Genomic DNA, 25181 nt, shown 5'->3' on the forward strand with positions numbered 1-25181 from the left:
ATGACATACAGGTATATACTATATACAGGAGGAGATGACATACAGGTATAAACTATATACAGGAGGAGATGACACACAGATATATACTATATACAGGAGGAGATGACACACAGATATATACTATATACAGGAGAGATGACATACAGGTACATACTACATACAGGAGGAGATGACATACAGGTACATACTACATACATGAGGAGATGACATACAGGTATATACTATATACAGGAGATGACACACAGGTATATACTATATACAGGAGCAGATTACCTACAGATATATAGTATATACAGGAGGAGATGACATACAGGTATATACTATATACAGGAGGAGATGACACACAGATATAAACTATATATAGGTGAGATGACACACAGGTATATACTATATACAGGAGGAGATTACATACAGGTATATACTATATATAGGAGATGACATACAGGTATATACTATATACAGGGGAAATGACACACAGCAGGTATATACTATATACAGGGGAGATGACATACAGGTATATACTATATACAGGAGATGACATACAGGTGTATACTATATATAAGGGAGATGACAAACATGTATATACTGAGGTGAAAATGAGAGGTGTGAGGTGAAAATGAAAAGGTGTGAGTGCAAAATGAGAGGAGTGAGGGAAAATAGTGGAGTGATCGGAAAATGACAGATGTGAGGTCGAAATGACGAGTGTTAGGGGGGAATGAGAGGTGTGAGGGAGAAAATGAGAGATGTGAGGGGGAAAATGAAAGATGTGATGGGGAAAATGAGAGGCGTGATGGGAAAATAAGAGAAGTGAGGTGCTATAACTAACCACAGATATTTACTATGCCCAGGCAAGGCCGGGCTCTTCAGCTAGTAAATAATAAAATGCAAAGTTTATTGAGACAAAAAAGAAGGGGATAAAATGCGGAACTAGCGACAAGTGTGTTCCTGCCTATTACACAGGCAACCAATTGATGCTGACAGAGGTCAAAGAAACAGACTTTTAAAGGACGCGGCAAAAAAGGGGATAGTACTGATACAAAATGCTGTAAAAAATAAATAAATATTCATAGAGTGCAAAAATTATTTTTGAAAAAATATGCATAAAAATGTAAACACTATAAATGCACTAATATAAAGATTCTTATAAATAAAAATATATATGGGAGCAAAATACATGAATTACTAAACCATATATATCCAAAAAAAGCAATGACACATACAGGTGCTGTGTGCCTGCGGCATGAAGTGCTCTAACATTTCCTAGTAGACGGCTGCGCTGACTTTGGCCTTCATAAAACCCAGTGGACCTACACCAGCAGATGACATGGCTCCCCAAACCATCACTGATTGTGGAGACTTCACACTAGACCTCGAGCAGCTTGGCTTGTGGCCTCTCCACTCTTCCTCCAGACTCTGGGATTTCCAAGGTCTAGTGTGAAGTGTCCACAATCAGTGATGGTTTGGGGAGCCATGTCCTCTGCTGGTGTAGGTCCACTGTGTTTTATCAAGAGCAAAGTCAGCGCAGCCGTCTACCAGGAAATGTTAGAGCCCTTCATGCTTCCCGCTGCCGACAAGCTTTTTGGAGATGGAAATGTCATTCTCCAGCAGGACTTGGTACCTGTCCACACTGCCAAAAGTACCAATACCTGGTTTACAAACAACAGTATCACTGGGCTTGATTGGCAGCAAACTCGCCTGACCTTAACCCTATAGAGAATCTATGGAGTATTGTCAAGAGGAAGACGAGAGACCCCAGACCCAACAATGCAGACAAGCTGAAGGCTGCTATGAAAGCAACCTGGGCTTCCATAACCCCTCAGCAGTGCCACAGGCTGATCGCCTCCATGCCACGCCGCATTGATGCAGCAATTGATGCAAACGGAGCCCTGACCAAGTATTGAGTGCAGTTACTGAACATACATTTCAGATTTTAAAATCATTTTTCAAGCTGGTGTTATAAAGTATTCTAATTTACTGAGATAATGACTTTTGGGTTGTCATTGGCTGTAAGCCATAATCATCAACATTAACAGAAATAAACACGTGAAATAGATCACTCTGTGTGTAATGTCTCCATATAATATAGGAGTTTCACTTTTTGTATTGAAGAACTGAAATAAATTAACTCTTTGATGATATTCTAATTTTGTTAGAATCACCTGTATGTGTAATTGCTTTTTTACTGCAGATAAGATTACCCACTGTGGCTTTACCATTATACTGCATACGCCCCTTATCTTTACCCTACATACAGTGCAATGCTATGCTGACATTCCACTTTACTCTTTACTCTTAAAGGGACACACACGTACGTTATTTCCATTGTCTGTATAATATTTATATATATACTAGCTGAAGAGCCCGGCGTTGCCTGGGCATAGTAAATATCTGTGGTTAGTTATAGCACCTCACTTCTCTTATTTTCCCATCACGCCTCTCATTTTCCCCATCACATCTTTCATTTTCCCCCTCATCTCTCATTTTCTCCCTCACACCTGTCATTTTCCCCCTCACTCCTCTTATTTTCCCCCTCACTCCTCTCATTCCCCCCTAACACTTGTCATTTCGACCTCACATCTGTCATTTTCCGATCACTCCACTATTTTCCCTCACTCCTCTTATTTTGCACTCACACCTTTTCATTTTCACCTCACACCTCTCATTTTCACCTCAGTATATACGTTTGTCATCTCCCTTATATATAGTATACACCTGTATGTCATCTCCTGTATATAGTATATACCTGTATGTCATCTCCCCTGTATATAGTATATACCTGCTGTGTGTCATCTCCCCTGTATATATTATATACCTGTATGTCATCTCCTCCTATATATAATATATACATGTATGTAATCTCCTCCTGTATATAGTATATACCTGTGTGTCATCTCACCTATATATAGTATATACCTGTGTGTCATCTCCTCCTGTATATAGTATATACCTTTATGTCATCTCCTCCTATACATAGCATATACCTGTATGTCATCTCCTCCTGTATATGCTATATACCTGTAGGTAATCTGCTCCTGTATATAGTATATACCTGTGTGTCATCTCCTCCTGTATATAGTATATACCTGTATGTCATCTCCTCCTGTATGTAGTATGTACCTGTATGTCATCTCCTCCTCTATATAGTATATACCTGTGTGTCATCTCTCCTGTATATAGTATATATCTGTGTGTCATCTCCTCCTGTATATAGTATATACCTGTGTGTCATCTCCCCTGTAAATAGTATATACCTGTGTGTCATCTCCTCCTGTATATAGTATATATCTGTATGTCATCTCCTCCTGTATTAGACCTCGTTCACACGTTATTTGGTCAGTATTTTTACCTCAGTATTTGTAAGCTAAATTGGCAGCCTGATAAATCCCCAGCCAACAGTAAGCCCACCCCCTGGCAGTATATATTAGCTCACACATACACATAATAGACTGGTCATGTGACTGACAGCTGCCGGATTCCTATATGGTACATTTGTTGCTCTTGTAGTTTATCAGCTTATTAATCAGATTTTTATTTTTGAAGGATAATACCAGACTTGTGTGTGTTTTAGGGCGAGTTTCGTGTGTCAAGTTGTGTGTGTTGAGTTGCGTGTGGCGACATGCATGTAGCGACTTTTGTGAGATGAGTTTTGTGTGGCGACATGCGTGTAACAACTTTTTGTGTGTCGAGTTGCATGTGACAGGTTAGTGTAGCAAGTTGTGTGCAGCAAGTTTTGCGCATGGCGAGTTTTGCGCGTGGCGAGTTTTATGTGTGGTGCCTTTTGAGTATGTGCAAGTTTTGTGTGAGGCAACTTTTGCATGTGTTGCAACTTTTGTGCATGTGGCATTTTTTCCGCGTGTGCAAGTTTTGCGTGTGGCGAGTTTTCCATGAGGTGAGTTTTGCACGTGTGGCGAGTTTTGCATGTGGAGAGTTTTGTGCGTGGTGAGTTTTGAGCGGCGACTTTTGTGTTTCGACTTTTATGTGGCGAGGTTGGTGTATGTGTGGTGAAATGTGCGCTGAGGGTGGTATATGTGTTCGAGCACGTGGTAGTGTGTGGCGCATTTTGTGTGTGTGTTCATATCCCCATGGTGGTGTGGTGATTATCCCATGTCGGGGCCCCACTTTAGCAACTGTACAGTATATACTCTTTGGCGCCATCGCTCTCACTCTTTAAGTCCCCCTTGTTCACATCTGGCAGCTGTTAATTTGCCTCCAACACTTTTCCTTTCATTTTTTCCCCATTATGTAGATAGGGGCCAAATTGTTTGGTGAATTGGAACGCGCGGGGTTAAAATTTCGCCTCACAACATAGCCTATGGCGCTCTCGGGGTCCAGACGTGTGACTGTGCAAAATTTTGTGGCTGTAGCTGTGATGGTGCAGATGCCAATCCCGGACATACACACACACACATACATACATTCAGCTTTACATATTAGATATTAATTGTATATATATGGTTTACTAATTCATGTATTTTGCTCCCATATATATTTTTATTTCTAAGATTCTTTATATAAGTGCATTTATAGTGTTTACATTTTTATGCACATTTTTTCATAAATAATTTTTGCACTCTATGAATATTTATTTTTTACAGCATTTTGTATCACTACTATCCCCTTTTTGCCCTATCCTTTAAAATTCTGCTTCTTTGACCTCGGTCAGCATCAATTGGTCGCCTGTGTAATAGGCAGGAACACACTTGTTGGGACATTACTTCCTTAAAGGGCCAGGAATGGGGATAGTATGTGGGGGGGGGGGGGGGGGTCAGAACGGGAGATATTATTATGGAAAGGACAAGGACATTATTACAGGAAGGGACCAGGATGGGGACATTAAATAATTAAATGAAGGGGCCAGGATGGGGGATATTGGATCTGTTCAAGATGGGGGTTATTATTGGAGGGGACCAGGATGAGAGATATTATTACAGAAAGAGGCCTAGGACAAGGACATTATTACAGGAATGGGCCTGGATGGAGGACATTATTCGAGGGGGCCAGGATGGGGGATATTATTACAGAATGGGGCCTATGACAGGGACATTATTACAGGAAGGGGCTAGGATGGGGTCATTATTACATGGGGGTGAACACATATGTCTTTATAGGATTTAGCATGCTACAAGGCCCCAGACGTCTGACCTACACACAAGCGGGGGCCCATTTCCAAATTTTGCACTGGGGTCCATCAGGCTCTAGTTACGCCAATGAACATAGCATCATCTGCTGTCTGCACTCTACGGCATAAGCCTGCAGCTGTTGGATACTCCACCTCTTCACAACAGCTAGGACTTTAGTCCTATAGGCTCAGGCTTTTGATCAGTCCGGGAGTGTCCTTGTCTACAGTCACTGACTGCGGGAATTTCCATCATGGCAGGTCCAAGTTCTCCAATCTTCACCCTACGCGCTTCATTTTTGACTATCATCAAGTCTGTTTCCTTCTCTTCTTCTCTTATGTAGCCTGAAGCAGTCCTACCACTTTCTGTCTGAAGATGTTTTTCTTTTCTCCAGGCACCTTGCTGCCAAGATTAGTCTCAGCTGTTTCGTCTGTTCTCTCAGCTGTTTCCTCTGCCTTCCCATGCCTTCTGATTCTTCCTCGTTCTTCGGCAGATAGTTACGTAGCTTTCTTTTTTATTGTACTCTTATCTTCCTTATCACACCTTTATTCATTTATTGGCTTTATATATGCAGACCTTGTGTGCCCTGCATGGGAGACGTACAGGTGGTTTACCCTCATTTTCTCCACAGGTGGTTTACCCTCATTTTCTCCACAGGTGGTTTACCCTCATTTTCTCCACAGGTGGTTTACCCTCATAAAAATAATAACACCTCTACTCACCTCCGCTGCCGGCGCTATTCCAGTGGTGTTGGCGCTGGCTCTCTCGGGGCTCACTCGATGGCTCTCTCGGGGCTCACTCGATCCCTGCGGCCTATCAGTGGTAGAGAGTGACGCCATCACTGATTTGGATCACGGGACATAGCGCAAGACCTGAGAAAACCAGTGCTGACACCGCTGGAACAGTACCGACACCGCTGGAACAGCACCGACACCACTGGAACAGCACCGACACTGCTGGAACAGCGCCAGCACTGGAGGTTGTGTTTAGGTGTTATTGTTTTATGGAGGGGGGGGAATTATGGGGATACAGGAGTTGTCCGAGTAGTGGACAACCCCTTTAAGGGCCCCATACGCATTAGATGGCTGTCAGAAACTCTCTCATGCACAGAAGAGGTCGACCAACTAAGCCCAGACGCTGCACTACTCACCGCCATCCCCTCTGCAGAGCTATAAACCGCCGCTGCTGTGACCGGCGCCCATCCCAGAGGACTATTCAGCCGACATTTATCCAGATATCACTACACATAAATGCAAATCCGCTACGGATGTCTGTGTCTTGTCCACCGTGCTTTACACTGCAGGTCTGCTTTTCTCGCCATAGCATTTTCCGAGACTCTAGAGTCACTGCCTTGCTGGGTGAAATCTATAAGAACCACTTATTATTTTAAGGTGTCCGATACTCCAGCAGTTGCTCCCTGTCTGTTCCTGAGCACCATGCTTTACACTGCACCTTTGCTTTTTCCATTGGTTGCCTGTATAAACAGAAGTTTCCCAGGAAGTTGGTGACTATATTACTGCAGAATGATGTTGTCTCCAAGATGTCACTTCTTTATTTTACAGCCGCCCCTCCTGTGTTTGCTCTCCCCCCCCTCCCCACACTCCTCAGATTTGGGACAATGATAAAGTGGAGTCTCATGTTTGCAGAGTCAAAGGTGGGGCCCAGCAGCCATGTCACCAAGCAGGGGTGCACAGAAGACCCTCTGCAAAACACGTCTCCTCCCAGCAGAGAGGGAGATAAATAATGCTCCTACCATAACCCCCAAATAATACTGTCACACCACCGTAACGTGCCCATGATACAGTGTGCACACAGTGATAAGATAATACCGCTATATAGTGCCCACATAATATAACGACGGGCGCTACATCCACTACATAGGGACTGCAGAATGGGCTAAAGACAGACTGCTCTGGGTTACATGCAGACTGTACATGGCAGTATTATTATGGCACTATATGGCAGTATTGTCATGGCACTATATGGTAGTATTATGGCACTATATGGCAGTTCTATACAGACTGTATATGCCAGTATTATGGCACTATATGGCAGTTCTATACAGACTGTATATGGCAGTATTATTATGGCACTATATGGCAGTTCTATACAGACTATATGGCAGTATTATGGCTCTATATGGCAGTTCTATACAGACTGTATATGGCAGTATTATTATGGAACTATATGGCAGTTCTATACAGACTGTATATGGCAGTATAACATGGCACTATATGGCAGTTCTATACAGAATGTATATAGCAATATTATGGCACTATATGGCAGTTCTATACAGACTGTATATGGCAGCATAACATGGCACTATATGGCAGTTCTATACAGACTGTATATGGCAGTATTATTATGGCACTATATGGCAGTTCTATACAGACTGTATATGGCAGTATTATTATGGCACTATATGGCAGTTCTATACAGACTGTATATGGCAGTATTATTATGGCACTATATGGCAGTTCTATACAGACTGTATATGGCAGTATTATTATGGCACTATATGGCAGTTCTATACAGAGTGTATATGGCAGTATAATATGGCACTATATGGCAGTTCTATACAGAGTGTATATGGCAGTATAATATGGCACTATATGGCAGTTCTATACACACTGTATATGGCAGTATAATATGGCACTATATGGCAGTTCTATACAGAGTGTATATGGCAGTATAATATGGCACTATATGGCAGTTCTATACACACTGTATATGGCAGTATAATATGGCACTATATGGCAGTTCTATACAGAGTGTATATGGCAGTATAATATGGCACTATGTGGCAGTTCTATACACACTGTATATGGCAGTATAATATGGCACTATATGGCAGTTCTATACAGAGTGTATATGGCAGTATAATATGGCACTATGTGGCAGTTCTATACACACTGTATATGGCAGTATAATATGGCACTATGTGGCAGTTCTATACACACTGTATATGGCAGTATAATATGGCACTATATGGCAGTTCTATACAGACTGTATATGGCAGTATTATTATGGCACTATATGGCAGTTCTATACAGACTGTATATGGCAGTATAATATGGCACTATATGGCAGTTCTATACAGACTGTATATGGCAGTATTATTATGGCACTATATGGCAGTTCTATACAGACTGTATATGGCAGTATTATTATGGCACTATATGGCAGTTCTATACAGACTGTATATGGCAGTATTATTATGGCACTATATGGCAGTTCTATACAGACTGTATATGGCAGTATTATTATGGCACTATATGGCAGTTCTATACAGAGTGTATATGGCAGTATAATATGGCACTATATGGCAGTTCTATACAGAGTGTATATGGCAGTATAATATGGCACTATATGGCAGTTCTATACACACTGTATATGGCAGTATAATATGGCACTATATGGCAGTTCTATACAGAGTGTATATGGCAGTATAATATGGCACTATGTGGCAGTTCTATACACACTGTATATGGCAGTATAATATGGCACTATATGGCAGTTCTATACAGAGTGTATATGGCAGTATAATATGGCACTATATGGCAGTTCTATACAGAGTGTATATGGCAGTATAATATGGCACTATGTGGCAGTTCTATACACACTGTATATGGCAGTATAATATGGCACTATGTGGCAGTTCTATACACACTGTATATGGCAGTATAATATGGCACTATATGGCAGTTCTATACAGAGTGTATATGGCAGTATTATTATGGCACTATATGGCAGTTCTATACAGACTGTATTTGGCAGTATTATTATGGCACTATATGGCAGTTCTATATAGATTATATGGCAGTATTATTATGACACTATGTGGCAGTTCTATACAGACTGTATATGGCAGTATAATATGGCACTATATGGCAGTTCTATACAGAGTGTATATGGCAGTATTATGCCATTTACATTCTGTATAGAACTGCCATATAGTGCCATATTATACTGCCATATACACTATATGGCTCCGGGAGCAGTCCTCTTTGTTGCTCACACTATAGATGCAGCCAGGGGGCGCTCTCCTGCTGTGCTGGGACATCCACCTCTCACATTTGCAGCATAGAGTCCGGACACAGCGCCTCCCTCACATATGTGGCACTGTAATGTATTACATCTCAGCCCATTTTTGCAGCACCAGAGCAGAGAGGGTCAACAACCGCTGGTGGCCTCTTCTAATTAACCCTTTACTGCCTTCTGCACTGCTGGGAGTTATGGTACAGCTGTCAATGTAGTGAAGCACCTGGCATGGATTGCTATAAAACTACAAGATCCAGCATTGAGGACTACAGACTACAAATCCCAGCATTGTAGGTCCATGCTGTATATGGCTGTTTTGAAGAAGAACTACAGGCACCAGCAATACTTACCTTCTCCTGCAGGCTGGGAGTTGTAGTCCACAAAGAATCGCCGCTGCTCTGCTATAGAACTGTACAGGTCCCAGTGCACGGCGCGCCCTCTCTGGCTGGCTGGGAGTTGTAGTGCAGGTGGTCTTGCAGTCACATGACCAAGCTGTGTACAGTAATGATACAGTCCCCGCAGTCTCCTCCTCCACGGGCGGACCCGGAACACCGAGCGGCAGAGACAGCGGCGGCCCCGGCCGGGCACAGGAGGAGGAGAGCCACCCGGGACAATGCAGAGCAACAGCGCGGAGGAGCTGGAGGCGAGTGCGGCCACTGGCGCCGGGTGACGTATAGTGTGGACTGTGCTCTGTGCTGTGCTCTGTGCTGTGCTGTGTCCTGTGCTGTGTCCTGACTCCTGTGCTCTACATGTTGTGTCCTGTACCCTGAGGTCTGTGCGGTGTATTCTGTGTCCTCAGGTCTGTGCGGTGTATTCCGTGTCCTGTATCCTGAGGTCTGTGCGGTGTATTCTGTGTCCTCAGGTCTGTGCGGTGTATTCTGTGTCCTGTACCCTGAGGTCTGTGCGGTGTATTCCGTGTCCTGTACCCTGAAGTCTGTGCTGTGTATTCTGTGTCCCGGACCCTGAGGTCTGTGCGGTCTATTCTGTGTCCTGAGGTCTGTGCAGTGTGTTCTGTGTCCTGTACCCTGAGATCTGTGCGGTGTATTCTGTGTCCTGTGCTCTGTGCTGTGTATTCTGTGTCCTGTACCCTGAGGTCTGTGCGGTGTGTTCTGTGTCCTGTACCCTGAGGTCTGTGCGGTGTGTTCTGTGTCCTGTACCCTGAGGTCTGTGCGGTGTGTTCTGTGTCCTGTACCCTGAGGTCTGTGCGGTGTATTCTGTGTCCCGTACCCTGAGGACTGTGCGGTGTATTCTGTGTCCCGTACCCTGAGGTCTGTGCGGTGTATTCTGTGTCCTGTACCCTGAGGTCTGTGCGGTGTATACTGTGTCCTGTACCCTGAGGTCTGTGCGGTGTGTTCTGTGTCCTGTACCCTGAGGTCTGTGCGGTGTATTCTGTGTCCCGTACCCTGAGGACTGTGCGGTGTATTCTGTGTCCCGTACCCTGAGGTCTGTGCGGTGTATTCTGTGTCCTGTACCCTGAGGTCTGTGCGGTGTATACTGTGTCCTGTACCCTGAGGTCTGTGCGGTGTATTCTGTGTCCTGTACCCTGAGGTCTGTGCGGTGTATTCTGTGTCCCGTACCCTGAGGTCTGTGCGGTGTATTCTGTGTCCTGTGCTCTGTCCTGCATGTTGTGTCCTGTACCCTGAGGTCTGTGCGGTGTATTCCGTGTCCTGTATCCTGAGGTCTGTGCGGTGTATTCTGTGTCCTGAGGTCTGAGCGGTGTATTCTGTGTCCTGTACCCTGAGGTCTGTGCGGTGTATTCTGTGTCCTGTACCCTGAGGTCTGTGCTGTGTATTCTGTGTCCTGAGGTCTGTGCGGTTTATTCTGTGTCCTGTACCCTGAGCTCTGTGCGGAAGTATTCTGTGTCCCTTACCCTGAGGTGTGTGCTATGTATTCTGTGTCCTGTATCCTGAGGTCTGTGCGGTGTATTCTGTGTCCTGTGCTCTATGCTGTGTATTCTGTGTCCTGTACCCTGAGGTCTGTGCAGTGTATTCTGTGTCCTGTGCTCTATGCTGTGTATTCTGTGTCCCGGACCCTGAGGTCTGTGCGGTCTATTCTGTGTCCTGAGGTCTGTGCAGTGTGTTCTGTGTCCTGTACCCTGAGATCTGTGCGGTGTATTCTGTGTCCTGAGCTCTGTGCTGTGTATTCTGTGTCCTGTACCCTGAGGTCTGTGCGGTGTGTTCTGTGTCCTGTACCCTGAGGTCTGTGCGGTGTGTTCTGTGTCCTGTACCCTGAGGTCTGTGCGGTGTATTCTGTGCTCTGAGGTCTGTGCGGTGTATTCTGTGTCCTGTACCCTAAGGTCTGTGCGGTGTATTCTGTGCCCTGTGCTCTGTCCTGCATGTTGTGTCCTGTACCCTGAGGTCTGTGCGGTGTATTCCGTGTCCTGTATCCTGAGGTCTGTGCGGTGTATTCTGTGTCCTCAGGTCTGTGCGGTGTATTCTGTGTCCTCAGGTCTGTGCGGTGTATTCTGTGTCCTGTACCCTGAGGTCTGTGCGGTGTATGCTGTGTCCTGTACCCTGAGGTCTGTGCGGTGTATTCCGTGTCCTGTACCCTGAAGTCTGTGCTGTGTATTCTGTGTCCCGGACCCTGAGGTCTGTGCGGTCTATTCTGTGTCCTGAGGTCTGTGCAGTGTGTTCTGTGTCCTGTACCCTGAGATCTGTGCGGTGTATTCTGTGTCCTGTGCTCTGTGCTGTGTATTCTGTGTCCTGTACCCTGAGGTCTGTGCGGTGTGTTCTGTGTCCTGTACCCTGAGGTCTGTGCGGTGTGTTCTGTGTCCTGTACCCTGAGGTCTGTGCGGTGTGTTCTGTGTCCTGTACCCTGAGGTCTGTGCGGTGTATTCTGTGTCCCGTACCCTGAGGACTGTGCGGTGTATTCTGTGTCCCGTACCCTGAGGTCTGTGCGGTGTATTCTGTGTCCTGTACCCTGAGGTCTGTGCGGTGTATACTGTGTCCTGTACCCTGAGGTCTGTGCGGTGTATACTGTGTCCTGTACCCTGAGGTCTGTGCGGTGTATTCTGTGTCCTGTACCCTGAGGTCTGTGCGGTGTATTCTGTGTCCCGTACCCTGAGGTCTGTGCGGTGTATTCTGTGTCCTGTACCCTGAGGTCTGTGCGGTGTATTCTGTGTCCCGTACCCTGAGGTCTGTGCGGTGTATTCTGTGTCCTGTGCTCTGTCCTGCATGTTGTGTCCTGTACCCTGAGGTCTGTGCGGTGTATTCCGTGTCCTGTATCCTGAGGTCTGTGCGGTGTATTCTGTGTCCTGAGGTCTGAGCGGTGTATTCTGTGTCCTGTACCCTGAGGTCTGTGCGGTGTATTCTGTGTCCTGTACCCTGAGGTCTGTGCTGTGTATTCTGTGTCCTGAGGTCTGTGCGGTTTATTCTGTGTCCTGTACCCTGAGCTCTGTGCGGAAGTATTCTGTGTCCCTTACCCTGAGGTGTGTGCTATGTATTCTGTGTCCTGTATCCTGAGGTCTGTGCGGTGTATTCTGTGTCCTGTGCTCTATGCTGTGTATTCTGTGTCCTGTACCCTGAGGTCTGTGCAGTGTATTCTGTGTCCTGTGCTCTATGCTGTGTATTCTGTGTCCCGGACCCTGAGGTCTGTGCGGTCTATTCTGTGTCCTGAGGTCTGTGCAGTGTGTTCTGTGTCCTGTACCCTGAGATCTGTGCGGTGTATTCTGTGTCCTGAGCTCTGTGCTGTGTATTCTGTGTCCTGTACCCTGAGGTCTGTGCGGTGTGTTCTGTGTCCTGTACCCTGAGGTCTGTGCGGTGTGTTCTGTGTCCTGTACCCTGAGGTCTGTGCGGTGTATTCTGTGTCCCGTACCCTGAGGACTGTGCGGTGTATTCTGTGTCCTGTACCCTGAGGTCTGTGCGGTGTATACTGTGTCCTGTACCCTGAGGTCTGTGCGGTGTATTCTGTGTCCTGAGGTCTGTGCGGTGTATGCTGTGTCCTGTACCCTGAGGTCTGTGCGGTGTATTCTGTGTCCTGTACCCTGAAGTCTGTGCTGTGTATTCTGTGTCCTGTTCCCTGAGGTCTGTGCTGTGTATTCTGTGTCCTGTACCCTGAGGTCTGTGCGGTGTATTCTGTGTCCTGTACCCTGAAGTCTGTGCTGTGTATTCTGTGTCCTGTTCCCTGAGGTCTGTGCTGTGTATTCTGTGTCCTGTACCCTGAGGTCTGTGCGGTGTATTCTGTGTCCTGTACCCTGAGGTCTGTGCGGTGTACTCTGTGTCCTGTACCCTGAGGTCTGTGCGGTGTATTCCGTGTCCTGTATCCTGAGGTCTGTGCGGTGTATTCTGTGTCCTGAGGTCTGTGCGGTGTATTCTGTGTCCTGTACCTTGAGGTCTGTGCGGTGTATTCTGTGTCCTGTACCCTGAGGTCTGTGCGGTGTATTCTGTGTCCTGTACCCTGAGCTCTGTGCGGTGTATTCTGTGTCCTGAGGTTTGTGCGGTGTATTCTGTGTCCTGTACCCTGAGGTCTGTGCGGTGTATTCTGTGTCCTGAGGTCTGTGCGGTGTATGCTGTGTCCTGTACCCTGAGGTCTGTGCGGTGTATTCTGTGTCCTGTACCCTGAAGTCTGTGCTGTGTATTCTGTGTCCTGTTCCCTGAGGTCTGTGCTGTGTATTCTGTGTCCTGTACCCTGAGGTCTGTGCGGTGTATTCTGTGTCCTGTACCCTGAAGTCTGTGCGGTGTATTCTGTGTCCTCAGGTCTGTGCGGTGTATTCTGTGTCCTCAGGTCTGTGCGGTGTATTCTGTGTCCTGTACCCTGAGGTCTGTGCGGTGTATGCTGTGTCCTGTACCCTGAGGTCTGTGCGGTGTATTCCGTGTCCTGTACCCTGAAGTCTGTGCTGTGTATTCTGTGTCCCGGACCCTGAGGTCTGTGCGGTCTATTCTGTGTCCTGAGGTCTGTGCAGTGTGTTCTGTGTCCTGTACCCTGAGATCTGTGCGGTGTATTCTGTGTCCTGTGCTCTGTGCTGTGTATTCTGTGTCCTGTACCCTGAGGTCTGTGCGGTGTGTTCTGTGTCCTGTACCCTGAGGTCTGTGCGGTGTGTTCTGTGTCCTGTACCCTGAGGTCTGTGCGGTGTGTTCTGTGTCCTGTACCCTGAGGTCTGTGCGGTGTATTCTGTGTCCCGTACCCTGAGGACTGTGCGGTGTATTCTGTGTCCCGTACCCTGAGGTCTGTGCGGTGTATTCTGTGTCCTGTACCCTGAGGTCTGTGCGGTGTATACTGTGTCCTGTACCCTGAGGTCTGTGCGGTGTATACTGTGTCCTGTACCCTGAGGTCTGTGCGGTGTATTCTGTGTCCTGTACCCTGAGGTCTGTGCGGTGTATTCTGTGTCCTGTACCCTGAGGTCTGTGCGGTGTATTCTGTGTCCTGTACCCTGAGGTCTGTGCGGTGTATTCTGTGTCCCGTACCCTGAGGTCTGTGCGGTGTATTCTGTGTCCTGTGCTCTGTCCTGCATGTTGTGTCCTGTACCCTGAGGTCTGTGCGGTGTATTCCGTGTCCTGTATCCTGAGGTCTGTGCGGTGTATTCTGTGTCCTGAGGTCTGAGCGGTGTATTCTGTGTCCTGTACCCTGAGGTCTGTGCGGTGTATTCTGTGTCCTGTACCCTGAGGTCTGTGCTGTGTATTCTGTGTCCTGAGGTCTGTGCGGTTTATTCTGTGTCCTGTACCCTGAGCTCTGTGCGGAAGTATTCTGTGTCCCTTACCCTGAGGTGTGTGCTATGTATTCTGTGTCCTGTATCCTGAGGTCTGTGCGGTGTATTCTGTGTCCTGTGCTCTATGCTGTGTATTCTGTGTCCTGTACCCTGAGGTCTGTGCAGTGTATTCTGTGTCCTGTGCTCTATGCTGTGTATTCTGTGTCCCGGACCCTGAGGTCTGTGCGGTCTATTCTGTGTCCTGAGGTCTGTGCAGTGTGTTCTGTGTCCTGTACCCTGAGATCTGTGCGGTGTATTCTGTGTCCTGAGCTCTGTGCTGTGTATTCTGTGTCCTGTACCCTGAGGTCTGTGCGGTGTGTTCTGTGTCCTGTACCCTGAGGTCTGTGCGGTGTGTTCTGTGTCCTGTACCCTGAGGTCTGTGCGGTGTATTCTGTGTCCCGTACCCTGAGGACTGTGCGGTGTATTCTGTGTCCTGTACCCTGAGGTCTGTGCGGTGTATACTGTGTCCTGTACCCTGAGGTCTGTGCGGTGTATTCTGTGTCCTGAGGTCTGTGCGGTGTATGCTGTGTCCTGTACCCTGAGGTCTGTGCGGTGTATTCTGTGTCCTGTACCCTGAAGTCTGTGCTGTGTATTCTGTGTCCTGTTCCCTGAGGTCTGTGCTGTGTATTCTGTGTCCTGTACCCTGAGGTCTGTGCGGTGTATTCTGTGTCCTGTACCCTGAAGTCTGTGCTGTGTATTCTGTGTCCTGTTCCCTGAGGTCTGTGCTGTGTATTCTGTGTCCTGTACCCTGAGGTCTGTGCGGTGTATTCTGTGTCCTGTACCCTGAGGTCTGTGCGGTGTACTCTGTGTCCTGTACCCTGAGGTCTGTGCGGTGTATTCCGTGTCCTGTATCCTGAGGTCTGTGCGGTGTATTCTGTGTCCTGAGGTCTGTGCGGTGTATTCTGTGTCCTGTACCTTGAGGTCTGTGCGGTGTATTCTGTGTCCTGTACCCTGAGGTCTGTGCGGTGTATTCTGTGTCCTGTACCCTGAGCTCTGTGCGGTGTATTCTGTGTCCTGAGGTTTGTGCGGTGTATTCTGTGTCCTGTACCCTGAGGTCTGTGCGGTGTATTCTGTGTCCTGAGGTCTGTGCGGTGTATGCTGTGTCCTGTACCCTGAGGTCTGTGCGGTGTATTCTGTGTCCTGTACCCTGAAGTCTGTGCTGTGTATTCTGTGTCCTGTTCCCTGAGGTCTGTGCTGTGTATTCTGTGTCCTGTACCCTGAGGTCTGTGCGGTGTATTCTGTGTCCTGTACCCTGAAGTCTGTGCTGTGTATTCTGTGTCCTGTTCCCTGAGGTCTGTGCTGTGTATTCTGTGTCCTGTACCCTGAGGTCTGTGCGGTGTATTCTGTGTCCTGTACCCTGAGGTCTGTGCGGTGTACTCTGTGTCCTGTACCCTGAGGTCTGTGCGGTGTATTCCGTGTCCTGTATCCTGAGGTCTGTGCGGTGTATTCTGTGTCCTGTACCCTGAGGTCTGTGCGGTGTATTCTGTGTCCTGTACCTTGAGGTCTGTGCGGTGTATTCTGTGTCCTGTACCCTGAGGTCTGTGCGGTGTATTCTGTGTCCTGTACCCTGAGCTCTGTGCGGTGTATTCTGTGTCCTGAGGTTTGTGCGGTGTATTCTGTGTCCTGTACCCTGAGGTCTGTGCGGTGTGTTCTGTGTCCTGTACCCTGAGGTCTGTGCGGTCTATTCTGTGTCCTTAGGTCTGTGCAGTGTATTCTGTGTCCTGTACCCTGAGATCTGTGCGGTGTGTTCTGTGTCCTGTACCCTGAAGTCTGTGCGGTGTATTCCTTGTCCTGTACCCTGAGGTCTGTGCAGTGTATTCTGTGTCCTGTACTCTGAGGTCTGTGTGGTGTATTCCTTGTCCTGTACCCTGAGGTCTGTGCGGTGTATTCTGTGTCCTGTACTCTGAGGTCTGTGCAGTGTGTTCTGTGTCCTGTACCCTGAGGTCTGTGCGGTGTATTCTGTGTCCTGTACCCTGAGGTCTGTGCGGTGTTTTCTGTGTCCTGTACCCTGAGGTCTGTGCGGTGTATTCTGTGTCCTGTACCCTGAGGTCTGTGCGGTGTATTCTTTGTCCTGTACCCTGAGGTCTGTGCGGTGTATTCCTTGTCCTGTACCCTGAGGTCTGTGCGGTGTATTCTGTGTCCTGTACTCTGAGGTATGTGTGCTGTATTCTGTGTCCTGTACTCTGAGGTCTGTGTGGTGTATTCTGTGTCCTGTACCCTGAGGTCTGTGCGGTGTGTTCCGTGTTCTGTACCCTGAGGTCTGCGCGGTGTGTTCTGTGTCCTGTACCCTGAAGTCTGTGTGGTGTATTCCTTGACCTGTACCCTGGGGTCTGTGCGGTGTATTCTGTGTCCTGTACCCTGAGGTCTGTGCAGTGTGTTCTGTGTCCTGTACCCTAAGGTCTGTGCGGTGTATTCTGTGTCCTGTACCCTGAGGTCTGTGCGATGTATACTGTGTCCTGTACTCTGAGGTCTGTGCGGTGTATTCTGTGTCCTGTACCCTGAGGTCTGTGCAGTGTGTTCTGTGTCCTGTACCCTAAGGTCTGTGCGGTGTATTCTGTGTCCTGTACTCTGAGGTCTGTGCGGTGTATTCTGTGTCCTGTACTCTGAGATCTGTGCGGTGCACACTCACGTGTAATGCTGGTTTCTGTGCTGTGTTCTTTATCCTGCCCTTTGCGTGTTTTATTCTGTGCTCTACATCTTGTGTTCTGCCCGCTTTCCGTTATGTTTTACATTCCGTGCTCTGTAGTATTTTTTTCTATCTTCTGTGCTGTTTGCTCTTTGTTCTTGTTTTGTGTTTTGTGATCTATGGACTATATTTTGCTCTATACCGCTCACCCTTTGCCCTATTTTCTGTCTTTATTCTGTACGTTGTGTTTTGTGCTCCTCGGTCTATTTCACGTCCTCTGTGCTGTGCTCCATACTCTACATTCTTTGCTTTCTGCTCCCTGCATTTTATGCTCCGTGTTCTGGATCTTTTTTATGTTCTGTGTTTTACATTTATATTGTTTTGTGCATTGTGGTCTCTTTCTTTTCCTTGTGCACTATATGGTGTCCTTTGGCGCATGTGCTATATAAATGACTCATTGTAGCGAGGACACGACGAGGTCTGACTCTGGTATTTCAAGCGGAGTTTTGTGAGTTGGATTTTGATACAGAACTGCTTCAAAATCCACGTAAAAAACAACGTACTCTTGCGAACATAGTCTTATGATTGACCCACTTTTGGTAGGTACAAACCACTATTCACTGCGAACACCGTACACCAGCTGCCATTTTTGTAGATTTTATGACCCAGTCCTCTAGATGTCACAATTTTGCTCAAACTGGCTCAGGTCCTTACTCATACCATTTCTTTCCGCTTGCAACAAATAATTTTTAAAGACCTATCTCCAGGTGAAAAATTACCAGCTTATGCTCTTATTTTTTTCCTCTGCTCCCCGGAATACTCAGTTTTTTTTTTTTGTTTTTTTTTAAATCCGCCATACGGTTGCAGAGATTTGGGCCTTTATAAATAGTGCTAATTTTTATGGTGTTTTACTAAAGGGGTGTGGTTTGAAGGCTAATTATGCAGAGCAGCCTAAAGACACGCCCCAGAGGATCCTGTGACCACCGCTCCACTGGCAAAGACCATAAAAATTAGCACTAAATAAATAGGACCACATCTCTGGAATCGGATTGCGGATAAAAAAAACAAACAAAAAAACCCCTGAAAACTCAGGGGAGCAGCGAGATTAAGGTAAGAGCAAAAAGTGCCCACTTTAGACTTCAAGAAAGGTCCTCTTTACTTGCTGCTTAAAGGATAACTATTAGTGATGAGCGAACGTGCTGGTATAAGGTGTTATTTGAGCATTCTCGGGGGGCTAACCGAGTGTCTTCTGCATGTTCAAATAATATGTTTGAGTCCCCTAACAAAAAGGCAATCCTTGCATGTGTTGCAGCTGTCGAAGAGAAAATGGACCCCAAAAATTGTTGTGAAATTTCTCCTGAGTACGTAGATACCCCATATGTGGGGGGAAAACCACTGTTTGGGCGCACGGCAGGGCTCAGAAGGGAAGGAGCACCATTTCTCTTTTTGAACGCAAAATTGGCTCGAATCAAGAGCTGGTGCCATGTCACGTTTCAAAAGCCCATGATGGACCTGAACAGTGGAAACCCCCACAAGTGACCCCATTTTGGAAACTAGACCCCTCACTAACTGAGTGGCTTTTGCATGCTCTAATAATATATTTGAGTCCCCTAACAAACATGAAATTTTGCGGCATTTGTTGCGGCTTTCGTGAATCATGCATCGAGTGTGCCGAAGACACTCTGTTAGCACCCAAGCATGCTCAGATAACACCTTATCAGCACGTTCGCTCATCACTAATAGTTATCATTTCAACAATTTTATATATTAAAAGGGCTACAATGTGCTAGTGATTAATGGGGGTTCTGAGACCCCCACACACTTGTAGGAACGGGCGCCAAAAGTAATGTACGAGCTCCTTAGAAACTCTATGGGTCAGTTCACTGCTCTCAGAGCAATGTACATACTAATGATGAGCTAACGTGCTGGGATAAGGTGTTATCCGAGTATCTTCGGCACGCTCGAATAATATGTTCGACTCCCATGTTCGACTGCATGATTCACGTCTGTTCGACAGTCGCAACATATGCGGGATTGCCTGTTTGTTAGGTAATCCCTGCATGTGTAATGGCTGCTGCCGCAAAACATGCAGCCGCGGGGACTCGAACTTATTACTCGAGCGTGCCGAAGATACTCGGATAATACACGATCACGCTCAGATAACACCTTATCCCAGCATGTTGGCTCTTCACTAGTGCAATCCCATAAACTTATTATTGAGTCGGTACACCGCCCAGGCTGCGCACTTCAGACTATATTGTGGACATTCATAGAAAATGGTGATGTGTTTTGATAAACAGGGTGTCCCGTTAATTTATTTCAGGGTTGGTTGGGGTTCCAGTGGTAATTTTCAATGCAGTGTGGCATAAAATGATTTATTCTGAAGGAAATAGGTTTAACATTCGGCACGGGAATCTTCTATGGCAGGCCATTACCCTGGGTCAGTCAGTTTGTGTGGTGCTGACAGGAGACACCTACCTTTTTGATGTCTGAGGTAAAAAGTCAGGAACAGGTGCGTAGTCAGGGACTGGTGCCTATTCAGAGATTGGTTGTAGTCGGGCTGGTGCCTATTCAGAGACTGGTGCGTAGTCAGGGACTGGTGCTGGTACGTAGTCAGGGACAGGTGCGTAGTCAGGGACTGGTGCTTATTCAGAGACTGGTGTGTAGTCAGGGACTGGTGTGTAGATAGAGACGGGTGCGTTGTTAGTGACTGGTGTGTAGTCAGGGACTGGTGCTGGTGCGTAGTCAGGGACAGGTGCGTAGTCAGGGACTGGTGCTTATTCAGAGACTGGTGTGTAATCAGGGACTGGTGTGTAGATAGAGACGGGTGCGTTGTTAGTGACTGGTGTGTAGTCAGGGACTGGTGTGTAGTCAGTGACTGATGCGTAGTCAGTGACTGGTGCGTAGTCAGGGACGGGTGCGTTGTCAGGGACTGGTATGTAGTCAGGGACTGGTGCGTAGTCAGGGACTGGTGCGTAGTCAGGGACATGTGCGTAGTCAGGGACAAGTGTGTAGTCAGGGACTGGTGCGTAGTCAGTGACAGGTGCGTAGTCAGTGACTGGTGCGTAGTCAGTGACTGGTGCGTAGTCAGGGACGGGTGTGTTGTCAGGGACTGGTATGTAGTCTGGGACTGGTTCGTAGTCAGGGACTGGTTCGTAGTCAGGGACTGGTGCATAGTCAGGGACATGTGCGTAGTCAGGGACAAGTGTGTAGTCAGGGACTGGTGCGTGGTCATTGACAGGTGCCTAGTTAGGGACATTTATGTAGTCGGGGATGAAGGCATATAGTCTTTAACACCCACAGGGTCAATCAAAGATGCATTTATTTTTGGGTCACCTATATACGTTCCTTTTTCCCATATACGACACATAGACTCACACCCTATGCTTGTGGAGCTGTGGAGTCAGGGTACATTTTCGTGGATTCGGAGTCGGTATAAAATGGACCAACTCTGACTTCTAAAATGTATAATAAATGGGATACAATAGTACAATGCAGGACGCGCTGAATTTTTTTTTCATAAGAATTTGGGAAAGTTATAACGTGTCCTATAAATGTCGGTTCTGTTCCTGATCTCAGGATCTCGGCTTTTAGTTGAGATGAATCTGTGCTGCACTTTATATACATTCTGAGTAGTGACCAGTGCGGTGGGGTCGGGAGTCAGGGAATTTGAGGAGTCGGAGGTTTGGTTTACTGACTCCACAGCCTAAAATGCAGAATAGGCACAGCCACCAAATTACGGTAGATTGTATTAAATGCATTAGTGGTGGGTGTCCAGATCTTGGGACCATTGGAAAATGAGTAGATAGCATTCCCTTTTGTCAATGGAAACATGTTCTGTTTAGACTCCATCAAAAGTGGTGTCGGTTATGGACTTTTCTGAATTCTGGAACTTGCACCATTCATTTGCTTGTGGCAGCCCACCCTGAATTGGTGTTGAAGCTTTCGTGAAAAGTCAAGTTTACTGGGATTGAGCACTAGAGTAATACCTTGTGTAATTGAAGAAGTGAAGTGACGTAGTATAAGGAGGACAAGCCAAGAAAAGTGAAATCCTATCTAATCCTAAGGTATTATAAGAGCTATTGTCATCTTTTAGAGAACAGTGAAAGTTCTTCTTACATGATCTTGATATTTACCATACTTAGATTCAGTCTGATACTTCATCAAGTGGAAATACAAAGACAATTGTGCACATCTAAGGCCGGCGTCACACTGGCGAGTTTTACGGACGTAAGAGCGCAGAAACTACGTCCGTAAAACTCGCATAACATACGGCACAATTATTCTCAATGGGGCTGCTCCTATTAGCCGTATATTACGGTTCAGTATTATACGGCTTTCTACGGCCGTACAAAATCGCAGCATGCTGCGTTTGTCAGCGTACTGCGCAAAAAAATCGCCAATGAAAGTCTATGGGGGCGAGAAAAATACGGATTCCACACGGACCAGCAGTGTGACTTGCGAGAAATACGCAGCGGTGTTAGTGAAAAGTCGGTAATTCAATTGCCGGCTTTTCATTTCTCCTGCACAAACCCGACAGGATATGAGACATGGTTTACATACAGTAAACCATCTCATATCCCCCTTTTTTTTGCATATTCCACACTACTAATGTTAGTAGTGTGTATGTGCAAAATTTCAGCGCTGTAGCTGCTAAAATAAAGGGTTAAATGGCGGAAAAAATTGGCGTGGGATCCCGCGCAATTTTCTCCGCCAGAGCGGTAAAGCCAGTGACTGAGGGCAGATATTAATAGCCAGGAGAGGGTCCATGGTTATTGGCCCCCCCCTGGCTAAAAACATCTGCCCCCAGCCACCCCAGAAAAGGCACATCTGGAAGATGCGCCTATTCTGGCACTTGGCCACTCTCTTCCCACTCCCTGTAGCGGTGGGATATGGGGTAATGAAGGGTTAATGCCACCTTGCTATTGGAAGGTGACATTAAGCCAGATTAATGATGGAGAGGCGTCAATTATGACACCTATCCATTATTAATCCAATTGTAGGAAAGGGTTAAAAAACACACACACACATGATTGAAAAGTATTTTAATGAAATAAACACAGCGGTTGTAATAATTTATTGCTCTCTCAAATCCATTTGCAGTCCCTCGCTTGGCAACATAATAAACGCACAAGATACATACCTTCTGATGTACTGTCAGGTCCAACGATGTAATCCATCTGAAGGGGTTAACTAATATTACAGGCAGGAGCCCTGCTATAATGCAGCTGTGCTCCGTGCCTGTAATCCCCGGCGAATGAATGAAATCTAGGTCATTGACCTACATTTCCTTCAGTCGCGGTGATGCGCCCCCTGGTGGATGTCCTCATATGACCTGGAGCGTGGGAAAAAGTTCCCAGGCTGCAGTTCATGAGAACATCCACCAGGGGGCGCCTCACCGCGAATGAATGAAATGTAGGTCAATGACCTACATTTCATTCATTCGCAGGGGAATTACAAGCACGGAGCACAGCTGCATTATAGCAGGGCTCCTGCCTGTAATATTAGTTAACCCCTTCAGATGGATTACATCGTTGGACCTGACAGTACATCAGAAGGTATGTATATTGTGCGTTTATTATGTTGCCAAGCAAGGGACTGCAAATGGATTTGAGAGAACAATAAATTATTACAACAACCGCTGTGTTTATTTCATTAAAATACTTTTCAATCATGTGTGTGTGTGTTTTTTAACCCTTTCCTACAATTGGATTAATAATGGATAGGTGTCATAATTGACGCCTCTCCATCATTAATCTGGCTTAATGTCACCTTCCAATAGCAAGGTGGCATTAACCCTTCATTACCCCATATCCCACCGCTACAGGGAGTGGGAAGAGAGTGGCCAAGTGCCAGAATAGGCGCATCTTCCAGATGTGCCTTTTCTGGGGTGGCTGGGGGCAGATGTTTTTAGCCACGGGGGGGCCAATATCCATGGACCCTCTCCTGGCTATTAATATCTGCCCTCAGTCACTGGCTTTACCACTCTGGCGGAGAAAATTGCGCGGGAGCCCACGCCAATTTTTTCCGCCATTTAACCCTTTATTTTAGCAGCTACAGCGCTGAAATTTTGCACATACACACTACTAACATTAGTAGTGTGGAATATGCAAAAAAAAGGGGGATATGAGATGGTTTACTGTATGTAAACCATGTCTCATATCCTGTCGGGTTTGTGCAGGAGAAATGAAAAGCCGGCAATTGAATTACCGGCTGTTCACAGATATCGCGCTGATTGAAATCTAAATACAGAATATATATATATGTGTCACAATGACATCTAATATATAAAGCTGAATGTGTGTGTGTGTGTATGTATGTATGTATGTATGTATGTCCGGGATTGGCATCTGAACCGTAGCAGCTACAGCCACAAAATTTTGCACAGTCACACGTCTGGACCCCGAGAGCGTCATAGGCTATGTTGTGAGGTGAAATTTTAACCCCGCGCTTTCCAATTCACCAAACAATTTTGCCCCTATCTACATAATGGGGAAAAAGTGAAAGGAAAAGTGTTGGAGGCGTCGCAGCTACAGGCACAAAATTTTGCACAGTCACACGTCTGGACCCTGAGAGCGTCAAAGCTATATTGTGAGGTGAAATTTTAACCCCGCGCTTTCCAAGTCACCAAACAATTTTGCCCCTATCTACATAATGGGGAAAAAATGAAAGGAAAAGTGTTGGAGGCAAATTAACAGCTGCCAGATGTGAACAAGGGGGACTTAAAGAATGACAGCGATGGCACCAAAGAGTATATACTGTACAGTTGCTAAGGTGGGGCCCCAACATGGGATAATCACACCACCACGGGGATATGAACACACACACAAAATGCGCCACACACTACCACGTGCTCGAACACATATACCACCCTCAGTGCACATTTCACCACACATACACCAACCTCGCCACATAAAAGTAGAAACACAAAAGTCGCCGCTCAAAACTCGCCACGCGCAAAACTCTCCACATGCAAAACTCGCCACACGTGCAAAACTCGCCACACGCAAAACTTGCACACGCAGAAAAATTGCCACACGCAGAAAAATTGCCACATGCACAAAAGTTGCAACACATGCAAAAGTTGCCTCACACAAAACTTGCACATACTCAAAAGGCACCACACATAAAACTCGCCACGCGCAAAACTCGCCATGCGCAAAACTTGCTGCACACAACTTGCTACACTAACCTGTCACATGCAACTCGACACACAAAAAGTTGCTACACGCATGTCGCCACACAAAACTCATCTCACAAAAGTCCCTACATGCATGTCGCCACACGCAACTCAACACACACAAATTGACACACGAAACTCGCCCTAAAACACACACAAGTCTGGTATCCTTCAAAAATAAAAATCTGATTAATAAGCAGACAAACTACAAGAGCAACAAATGTACCATATAGGAATCCGGCAGCTGTCAGTCACATGACCAGTCTATTATGTGTATGTGTGAGCTAATATATACTGCCAGGGGGTGGGCTTACTGTTGGCTGGGGATTTATCAGGCTGCCATTTTAGCTTACAAATACTGAGGTAAAAATACTGACCAAATAACGTGTGAACGAGGGCTAATACAGGAGGAGATGGCATACAGCTATATACTATATACAGGAGATGACACACAGGTATATACTATTTACAGGGGAGATGACACACAGGTATATACTATATACAGGAGGAGATGACACACAGATATATACTATA

The 25181-nt window shown here is 46.5% G+C and overlaps 1 protein-coding gene across 2 annotated transcripts in view; it reads left to right on the forward strand.

The window, feature by feature from the left end:
* The first annotated feature begins 9647 nt into the window (after nucleotides 1-9647).
* The window catches only part of SHFL (shiftless antiviral inhibitor of ribosomal frameshifting), a 48005-nt gene continuing 32471 nt past the window's right edge, over nucleotides 9648-25181 (forward strand). Inside the window, exon 1 of one of the 2 annotated variants that reach the window (XM_077262071.1) lies at nucleotides 9648-9824. In XM_077262071.1, the coding sequence (XP_077118186.1) occupies nucleotides 9663-9824 (162 nt within the window). In that variant the 5' untranslated portion in view covers nucleotides 9648-9662. The remainder of the gene's footprint in view (nucleotides 9825-25181) is intronic. The other variant, XM_077262072.1, reaches the window with a different exon arrangement.

Source organism: Ranitomeya variabilis, chromosome 5 (genome assembly GCF_051348905.1).
Source record: "Ranitomeya variabilis isolate aRanVar5 chromosome 5, aRanVar5.hap1, whole genome shotgun sequence".
In the NCBI taxonomy this organism is placed as follows: Eukaryota; Metazoa; Chordata; class Amphibia; order Anura; family Dendrobatidae; genus Ranitomeya; species Ranitomeya variabilis.